The following is a 10,381-nucleotide window of genomic DNA, read 5'->3' on the forward strand; positions in this document are numbered from 1 at the left end:
TAGAACTGTACAGTACGTAAGAAACTTCACCGTTTTCGCGAAAAAGGTAGTTGAAAGTATAGATAAATTCGATTCCGGTCCTGTTAAAGAAATACGGTTCGCAATGCTGCACTCAATCAGCTAGTGATTACCAGTTTCAGTATAGTATTTGTTTTGTAGTTTTTTTGCTTATTTGTTAGATTAGATCAAGTGTGATTCAGGATGTTTAGGTAAACAACCAACATCTAGTAGCAGTTTACTCTTTTAATGTTTAAACTTTGTATGAGGCAATCAATGATCAGGTTAACATCAATCATTAGTGTAGATAAGTCACTGTAGAAAAGTTATTGTTACAATAATGTGACATGATACGTATTTATGGATTTAAACCATATCTTCGCTGTAATTACGAATTCGTTCGATTCCAAAGAAAATAATCCCCAAAGTAGTAAACGCGAAATAGCAGGGCAAATGAGATTCTCTTATGTGCCAATTTTACAGGAGCAGTTGCTGCATACTTATTATTTGCAGCGAGCGCCAGCCTAATCGCATGTCGTACATCCAATGTTTTCGGTTAATGCGTTGTTGGGTGCAAAATTGAATATTTTAGTGCGTGAGTTTTCCGAAGAAAATTAATAGAGATTCGAAGTAATAAAGAGACAAATTATAATGTAAAATCCGCATTTAAATATCTAGTTAGAGAAATTAGAGTTAAAGTAAACAAACAACAAACGTTGTTTATTTTGAAAGAATTAGTAAGTCGATTCATTTTCCCTTTTGACGGTCGTCGTAGTATTGCAATATTTTCGTTGTAATCGAGATGAGGAGACAAATACAGATATAATCACTCTCTTCGACAGCATGTTTGCCTAAGCAAGAGAGACAGAAAGAGCAAAGCAAATACTTGACAGCTCAGCAAAAGATTAACATCTAGTGTACGCATACAGTGTTGGGGTATTTACCTACTTACATTAAGTCCTTTTATTTTGGACGTTTACAAAGACAGCCAGCAGCTTTCGATGCATTAACTATTTCCACGTACAAACATTTTTTCTGGTAGCCGACACAAAGAATTCTAACCCGTGTTAAAGCCATTATCATTGTCCGCGGGTAAATGTTTAACCTGCAGATACAATAGCATTGTTGGCACTGCAGCCTATATTAAATGAAAATGTCTATTTCAAAATGGTTAACAAGATAAAGACACTCGATAGTGTGCAGTTGAAAAAAAGTCTCCTCTCTCCATTTGCGGGACAAAATTATGAAATGGAACTGACCTGTAGCTTAAATTCGAATATTCTGGATTGTTGTTTGATAAGAATTTTAATATAGTAAAAGCTCTTTATTCGCGGCGTATACGTTCCATAAACATGCCGCGAATACAGAAACCGTCGATATGGAATGGTAATTAGTATGGAAATATGGGGATACGTTCTAAGGTTCCAAAATAAAACCAATATGTATAAAAATAAAATCAATGTATTGATAAATTCGCAATTAAAATCAATCGTTATAATCAGGTTTAGGCAGGAATTTGAAAAATTGAGTGATTTTTTCTTGTTTTGAATTTTGAAATTAGTCCATACGGTTACAACTTTTATAAAAGTCGCCTCGGCACGAGCCAATAGTACTCGAAAGATGCTGATATATTAAGGGGATTCAGTAATACATGCTTATCGGTTCTAGATATCATGAGTTTAATGTTTGGAACAGAGGTTTGAAATTTTGTAGTAAGATAGATAAAGCTTTGTTCTAAAGCTTGTCGAAGGCCATTTATTAAGTTTTTAATTTCTATTCAAAATACGTGTCCTACATGAAGCATCAACTTTAAACATTTGTAAAAGCTTTTAATGACCGTATTATTGAAAACCGAAGACGTACCGAGTTACTGTGAGTCTTTGTCTGTTACCACACAAAAAATTATATATTTATCTAGCAGCGTTAAATCATAATGTTTAGAATAGAAACCCATGTTTTCGGAAAAATTCACACTAGGCACGAGCGGCCTACTGCGGTCAATCCCCTTAATAAATGACACCGAATCTTTTCAGTTTACCGATTGCATCCGCGAATAATGAAAATGCGAATAAGGAAACCGTGAATCAGGAACTTTTACTGTACTTAAAGTAAAAACTTTATAAACTTTACTGGCCCTGATTCTTTTTACTAAAAATACTTCATTAATTTCTATTCTCCGTCCTGTGCTATTCGCCCAGAGACAGGTCAATAAAACTAAATAACTGAGCTCTACATAAAGTGCTGCTACAACAAATTGCATTCAGCATCGGCTGTTTAGGTGAGGCCACTTGACAGTTGCAGAGTTGCAAACGAGGTTGTATGCAGTCCACAATCAAGTGTGGTCTACTGTACGTTGGAATTCCTATAGTACACTAATGAGAGTTAATAAGCTCGAAATCGCAATCTACATTGGGTCCCTTCTACCCACATTTTACAAGTATTTGCTATGAAATTCAATGCTGAGGACGATATCCGACCACAGAATTGTATCTACGAGTAAAATAATTTCACTGTATGCAAGCTGCATGTAATCGAAACAAAAAGGACACGTTTGCATTTGTGATCGTAGTTTTGCTTAAGATAAGTTAAATTTATACAATTATCAACTTGAAATTGATAATCAAATGAGACTTCCTAAATATATAAATAGAAACATCTGCTTTGTGACTTGTTGACATGCTTTATTTTTTGAATAAATCAATGCTCATTAGGTTGTGCACATTCCAATCACCTTGAAGATTATTGCTCGTTATTTATCAAGTCGAAATATGGTTTTTTATGAAACTTAACTGCAGTATTGAGTTCAGGCCCTGAATTAATATTAAAATATTAAATAAAACACCCAAAATACTTATGAAAAACAGGAATATTCAATTTTCGTTATACTAAGTTTTGAAAACTAAAAGTAATTTTTAATATAGACGATATGAGTTTGTTTACTTGTTATTTTGTTACCATTTTACGTCTTAATTACTCAACCTATTATCATGAAATTTTGTACACACATTGTCAGGAACACAGAAAGGCATATAGGGTACCTTTTATTCATAAAAGGATACTGTTCCAGAGGGATAGAGAAATTAGTTTTATGTGGTCGACGATAATCCTTGACACGTATTTAGGGCAGCAACGCAAGCGAAGCCGCGGGTAAAACCTAGTAGTTTTATAAATTAACATGAGGAAAATGTCAAGACAAGTTTATTTTTGTATTTTCCTGGATAGTTAAATTAATATTTTACTAACAATAATTTTCTATTGCAAAAAATGTAGAAAGAACTACTACTGTACGTAATAAATCGTTAAATCGAAATGTAATTCCAATTCTGCCAGATTATGATTAACATTCAGTAGGTTTAACACAATTTGGGTTTTCCGAACTTGTCAAATTAATCAAGGGATTAAATGGCGAATCCCTTCGAGAATTTTGCTAAACATAATACGTACGGTGTAGTTTGTCTCTGTTTATCTAAACGTTAAAGCTCTAATTAGTAGTGGGAGTGCACTTCTGGCATACTTGGTGTTATCGATAACAAGCAATTGCATAAGTTATTATTAACTCCGAACTGTTGTCTGAACAGAAGCTTCCCTTCTGTAACAAGTGAATAATAATACCAATATACGTATAAGCAGGAGCTTTAGAAGTTCATGATTTACAGTGTAGCGCTTTCTCTCTCCAGCTGTTATTGATTCTCCAAAGAAATGTTTGATCCATTTGCTACATAATGTGATGATCCTATTCGAAAATTATTTAGTAGTTTGAAAACTTATTAAGTGAATTTTTCGCCCTTTATTTTTAAGCCCGTAATTGTGACGCAATGACCTTCTGTTATTTGTATGTTATTATTACCTTGTAGTAAAATACAATTTGAGGATCTACCGGATTATATGTCCACTAATTGCTATTGATACAAATTTACTTTCGATCATTTCATTGCTTATATTTTTTTATTTCAGGAGTCTTTGGCGTTGTCAAACTAAAGGAATCGATAAGCAGGTTGGCTCAAGGAGAACTGTTCTGCATGTTCAATGATTACATGAAGGGATAGGAAGCTGGAAGTGTACAATGTTCAAAACTTTCGAAAATTAACTCGTCTTAACGACCGAAGCTTATCATGTTGAGGACGAAGGTAAGGCTTGGAAAAGTAAACGACCAGATTGAATATTAAACCTGCCGGTGCTTAAAAGACTCAACAATGCTATTAAGTATCACTTGTTCTCACTTAATTAACTTCCAGACTTTTAGTGATGAGAAGGTTTCCTAGAAATCTGAAAGAGTTTGTGATAATTAAAAGCGTTAAACGTATATATGCATGAACCATTAATTAGTGCGTATAAACTTAGTATAACCTAAACTCTCTATAGCAAAACTATTCATATAACGAAGATAGTCTGAATCACTATACGACAAAAACACAGAAGTTATTTTAACTTCACCTTATTAAGAGAAACGTTACCAAATAATTAATGTTGTTGATTGCGTTCTCCATTCTGAAGGTGTATTTCTTTTGTCACGTTGAGAGTAAAATTTCAGTAGGATACGCGCGCGCAGCCCGCAACGGAAACGATAATAGAAACGGAAATTCCGCGTGGAGCCGTGGAGAACTTGTACGCGGTAAAAGGTAAATTCCACAAACCATTGTATTAACGACACCAAGTTTTTAATTTTTTATCGTGAATTTGAAACCGTAATTGTCTTCTCTTGGTCTAGAGCATTAGTAAATGTACATCAATTGCGATCTCTATTATACTGTTGTGGAAAGTATCACATCTTCATCGCCAGGCTTATAAGCTTCATCATTTAAATAAAGCAGCCGCATGAAATACAAATAGCTGTTGGTACACGTATCTAGAGAGCGATTTATAAAGTCATTGTGTTGATATTCAGAGTTGGCAGACAAAGGTTATTGCGATTCACGAAATACCGTTTTACTTATTATCCTTGACCTACAACTTTCTCCCTCTTCCTATAGCGAAAACAAGTGACGAGCGTGCTTTAAATGCAAACATTTCTGCGATTTCGCTTAGGCGGAGTAGTAATTTGTGTATATGGTCATAAAGCAAACCATCCGTGTTGTAAATTTAAAGTGCGTAAACATTATTGGTTAGGTGGGTACGATTAGCGAAAATTGTCCGCATATATGAGCCATTTGATGGAGAACACGGAGCACGCTTAAATTGGCAATTAAAAATACGAGTAGTACACTTGAAACCTGCTTTCTATGCCGGAGATCCGACGATTTACGAGTAAATCTGAACTACTGAAACTTTTACTGTATACTTGATTTAAGAGTAGGTATTTCTGTAAATTAGCTGCGGTAACTTGTTTATTAAGTATTTAATTAAAACACTTCTCACGCAGTTCGTACAATATACCTCTAAGTTGCAATAACAGTAAAAGTTAATTAAATGAATAATGACTTAAATATAAATTCGCTTACCTTGTTACAAAGGATTTAGCAGCCACACTGACTCGTAAACGATGACGGATATGGGGAATTTTACGCAACCCAAGGTCATGACCCATGAGATTCTAAGCTACCTCTAATATAAATGCATTTTTCAGCAGAAAGAATAATGCTGCTATAGACGTTATGTTATCGATCTTATGTGTTTCATGTGAAAATATAATGTAGCTAATGTTGATCTAAGTTCACTAGGTAATTGGTACTAATATGAATGTTTTTAATCGTCCCCCTTATTCGAAAATAAATAATGAATCTGATATAATGAAATGCTTCGTCGATATTCTTAATTTAAAGATATTTGTTTGAAAAGATATTTGTCTCGTAGTTTACAATTTCTTTTATCTTTACATTATAGATATTCAATATAGAGAAGATGCGTCGAAGTCCTATAAAAGGATGCAGTACCATAAAGGGATTGCTAGAATTTCCACATAAATATTCATTAACGTATCGCAAATTTAACGACCTACTGATTTATAGTAATTTTATAGCATCGTTATATGTTTCTTTGTATTTAAAACTTCCTGCAACCTTAAAATTGTTTATGTCAATTTCCTTTTAAGAAATACAAGTACGCATATGGACAATACTTAATAATATTTGCGAATATCCAGAAACTTAACTGTTTTGCCGATAAAATATGTGCCATGGTATTTTCTTAGTAAATACTTTCTCTCGTAAATTTATTAAGTACTAATGTTTTTGAATTTTTTAATGTACTTTCTATGAAATATAACGCAAATATGGCTTTCACAGATTTTCATTTAATACCACCATTAATGACTCGCATTGTAGATTTATTATTGAATATTATTACTGAAAAGGCTTAATTAAATTTTCAGTTATGTATTTTAACTTTATGTGTAATAAGAGTACGCAAATAGTAAATTAACAAATATATAAAAGTTTAAAGTACCTTTTTGAAGAGTTTTAACGATTTCCTAGCATCAACTCCTGTAAAATTCAATTCTGCATGTTGGTTTCGTAGAGTAATATTTTTCTTGTTCTCTAACGAAATTATGGAAAATTAGATAGTTTTATTCTCCACAGAGAAATAAACCGTAAAAAAATTGAATAAGAAGATGTAGGCACAATACCGAGAAGCTAACAAATAACAATGTTGTTGCTTCATGCATAAAAAGCTTGAAACAGTTCGCAAACAAATAAAAAATTATACAGGGAATTTTTTTTGGATTTGGTTTCGAAAGATTTATTTGCTTCAGACGAAATAGAAGAAAACAATTTTTAGAATAAATAGAACATTTCAAACTGGTTTTTTTATTATACAAAGTACCAAATACCCAAGGAATCTATTTATGCCACTAAAAACATTTTTTCAAACAATTGAGAACTGAGATTCGCGTTGTGAAAGTTATTCAACATAAATCCTTATTTTATTAATTCATGTCACAATTTAGTAATAACCAATTTTCAATATTTAATTACGTAATTAAATAAGTAGGTACGTGTTGTTTAAAGCCATTTCGTGTAACTCAGAGTGCCGTAATGATAGTGAACCTTTACACTTTTAAAAACACCATTTAAAAACATGTCAGTGTTTATTTCCTTACGTAAGGAAGTTGTAGCAATGAAGCTCCCGCATGACGCGTGATAAAATTTACTTTCCCTTGCCTTTACAAATACCTACCAGCATTACTATTAGCGATTGCGATTTAGAAGTGATTTTTATGGAGGTAACGACTAATAAGGAATTACTACCGCGCCAGTAACTTAAATTGCTTAAAATGACGTAAAGAAAAAGCATGGGAAAATAACGTCTTATCAGCTTTCACCACTGATGCACCTCCATCAGAGCCATCACATGCACACTTGTTAACAATTATTATGTCATTAACAAACATGGCATTAAACGGTCATTTACATCTATAGCTGTGGATATTAGTACAAACAACAGACTAAGTGTTTTGATAAATAGTGTTTCTTGCATCACTGTTTTTGTTTGCTGGCTGAATCGATTAGGATGTATTTAGTAGATTAGTTTTTGTAAATATTGAACAGAATTAATCATCATCATAAAGTCGTCAGTCCTAAGATTGGTTGAACACGTACCTCCATTCCTTCCTATCCTGAGTCAACCTTCGCATTTCCCTAAAACTAAAACATCCCATATCCTTAACTATTTGTAAACAATAGGGAATCTAATTTACGTCTACCTCTACCCCTCTTAACCCCTGTTTCTGCTTCTAGTATGTTTCTGATTAGCCCTTCATGTCTGAGGTGTTCTAACAACCTATTTCGCCTATTTCTTATTGACTTCATTCATTCACCTGTTCTCCGATATGTTTCATTACTTCTTCATTTCTAACCTTCTCTATCCACGTTATCCTGATCATTAGCCTATAACACCACATTTCGAACGTCCATGTTTCGCACCCGTACAGTGCCGCGTACAGTCTTTTCCGAATTTCTAAATTAACCGTTCGCGATTTGTATATAATATATTCTGATAAAATTCTGTAAGTTTTAGATATAATGATGTCTTGTTTACCTGTCTTTTTCTGGCAAGTAATATCGGGCAGTCTGCCTATCAGTTTCATAATTTCTAGATTTTTAAGGGTTTACTAATTGCATTTCTATTACGACACAATGATAAAAGCATTTTAGTTTACCGTTATTTCCATTAATTGATTAACTTTTTTCTTTTATTTCATGATGATCCAAAGAAATGGTTGCAAAGTTTGGTTAAAATATCGTAACCAAAATAACAGCTTGTAGGTGATATTCTATTATGAGGATTTGCATTTTTCGCAATTTGCTAAAATGATTGGAATAATTTTATTAAATTTTTTGACAAAATAATATTTGGTGTGATGTTTATTATTCGAGCAATTTTGAATCGATTTCCAAACAACAAATTTTTATATACGAAGGAGATAAGAGGGCAGATTCAAAACCCATCATAAAAAGCTTATCCATGTTTGATAATACAGAAACACATTCTGGTAAATAAAACAGCATGTGTCTAGTCAGATAATGCACAGATAAAGCAAAATATTTACCGAGCATGAAAAATAATACACTGTCGGAATTTTTTTCTGTTTACGTCACACGAGCAAAAATGCGTAATTTGGTGAACGTGTTGAATATGTTTTCTCAACCTGTCTGTCTATATGAAAATACCACATGTTTCTGTAAAAGTTGCCCTAACTAATCAAACTCTCAAAATCGATTGAACAATGCGCAACACCCGCCAAATCTTTAAAATACATTTATTGGACTTTTATTGATTCATTATTTAATAAAAGAAGACATACCTGAGATAAAAATGTTCAGTCTCTCAGAGTCTCTGAAAACGAGACTCGAGTCTCCGTCTCTCATCGAGTCTCTCTGGTGTCGCTGAGAGAGACTGTCGAGAGACTGTCAAAAAAACTATTTAGCGCCTCTGAACGAGAGATTCGAATCTCTGAATGAGAGATTTGAATTTCTCAATAAGTATAGTCTCGATAGACATGGTTAAAATTTTTAAGTTCAACATATTTCAGAGATTCCAGTCTTTCTACGAGACTACAATCTCTGAATTGACAATTTTATCGTTCGAATCTCTCATACAGAGACTGTGAGAGATCCATAAAAACACCTGACAATGACTGAGAGACTGTGAGAGACGCTGAAAGACTCTGAGAGTTTGGAGAGAGACTGGAAATTTTTGTCTAGGGTATATGCGAATTTTCTTCTATATTACGTTGTATTTTGCAAAACATGATGTCACCCTTTAATGATTCTATGTAATGGAGTATCCCCATGTTCGGGTCTTAATTCGCCACTTGTACAATAACTATTGTTCGTCAGATTGTAATATCGGTAATCGGATCGATGAGCGTTGTTTGTTTGTTGTTGAGTGGAAAACTAGAAAAAGATATGTAAAATTACCTAAATAGATTTTCCATTTTTATCCGATTCATTTTGTTCTCATTAGATATGATTTTATAGTAGGCACTTTGTTCGTGGATAAGACACAAAAAATTCATTACGGATATATGAATAAAATCGTAGATATAGGTATAAAATTTTTAGGTAGCAAAATTTATTTCTCCGAGCTTTTTTTCCATGAAATCATCATCATCATTATAAGGTCCTCAGTCCTAAGACTGGTTAGACACGCACCTCCACTCTTTCCTATCTTGAGCTAAACTTCGCATTTCCCTAAAACTAGAACAGCCCACATCCTTAACTATTTGCGAACAGTAATTTATCCTAGGTCTACCTCTACCCCTCTTAACTGCTGTTTCTGCCTCTAATATGTCTCTGACTAGACCTTCATGCCTAAGAAGGTGTCCTACCAACCTAACTTGACTTCGATAGAGTCCTCTGTTCTCCTATTCTTTCAAATATCTCTTCATTTCTAACTTTTTCTATCCACGATATCCTTATCATCCGCCATCCACATTTCGAACGCTTCTAACCTTTTCTTTTCCGCCGCGCCAACCGTCCTTGTTTCGCACCCCTACAGCACCGCCTTCAAACATACACCTTTAATAATCTTTTTCGAATTTCTAAATTAACCATTCGCGAGCACAGAAGTAACTTCTTTTTATTGAGGGCGACACGACCCTGCTCTATCCTCTGCTTTATATCCTTACTACTCCTTCCACCCTGACTTATCTGACTTCCTAGATATCTAAAATCAGCCACTTCTTCTAATTTTTCGTCTCCTATCTTTATATTCGCTCTTTCCCTATTTTTTCTTCCCTTGCATACCAGTATTTCAGTTTTACTTTTACTTATTTTCATACAGTACTGATCTGTCAATACCGCTTCCATTTTATTTAAAGCTATCTCTATGTCCTCCTTGCTAGATGCTAATACTGCTATATCATCTGCAAATCTAAGCATACTAATCTTTTGCCCTTGCACATCTATCCCTACAGTTGTACTGTCTTTAATGATGTTGATGGCGT

At 33.7% G+C, this 10,381-nt stretch overlaps 1 protein-coding gene across 7 annotated transcripts in view; it reads left to right on the forward strand.

The window, feature by feature from the left end:
* LOC108736681 overlaps window positions 1-10,381 on the forward strand; it is a 43,101-nt gene that overhangs the window by 16,088 nt on the left and 16,632 nt on the right. For 6 of the 7 annotated variants that reach the window (XM_018469198.2, XM_018469199.2, XM_025975926.1 and 3 more), the window contains one exon: window positions 3,952-4,124. In XM_018469198.2, coding sequence (XP_018324700.1) covers window positions 4,110-4,124 — 15 coding nt within the window. In that variant the 5' untranslated portion in view covers window positions 3,952-4,109. Of the gene's footprint in view, window positions 1-3,951; window positions 4,125-5,817; window positions 5,915-10,381 lie in introns of those variants that run through there. The other variant, XR_003231410.1, reaches the window with a different exon arrangement.

Source organism: Agrilus planipennis, unplaced genomic scaffold (assembly GCF_000699045.2).
Source record: "Agrilus planipennis isolate EAB-ADULT unplaced genomic scaffold, Apla_2.0 scaffold12, whole genome shotgun sequence".
In the NCBI taxonomy this organism is placed as follows: Eukaryota; Metazoa; Arthropoda; class Insecta; order Coleoptera; family Buprestidae; genus Agrilus; species Agrilus planipennis.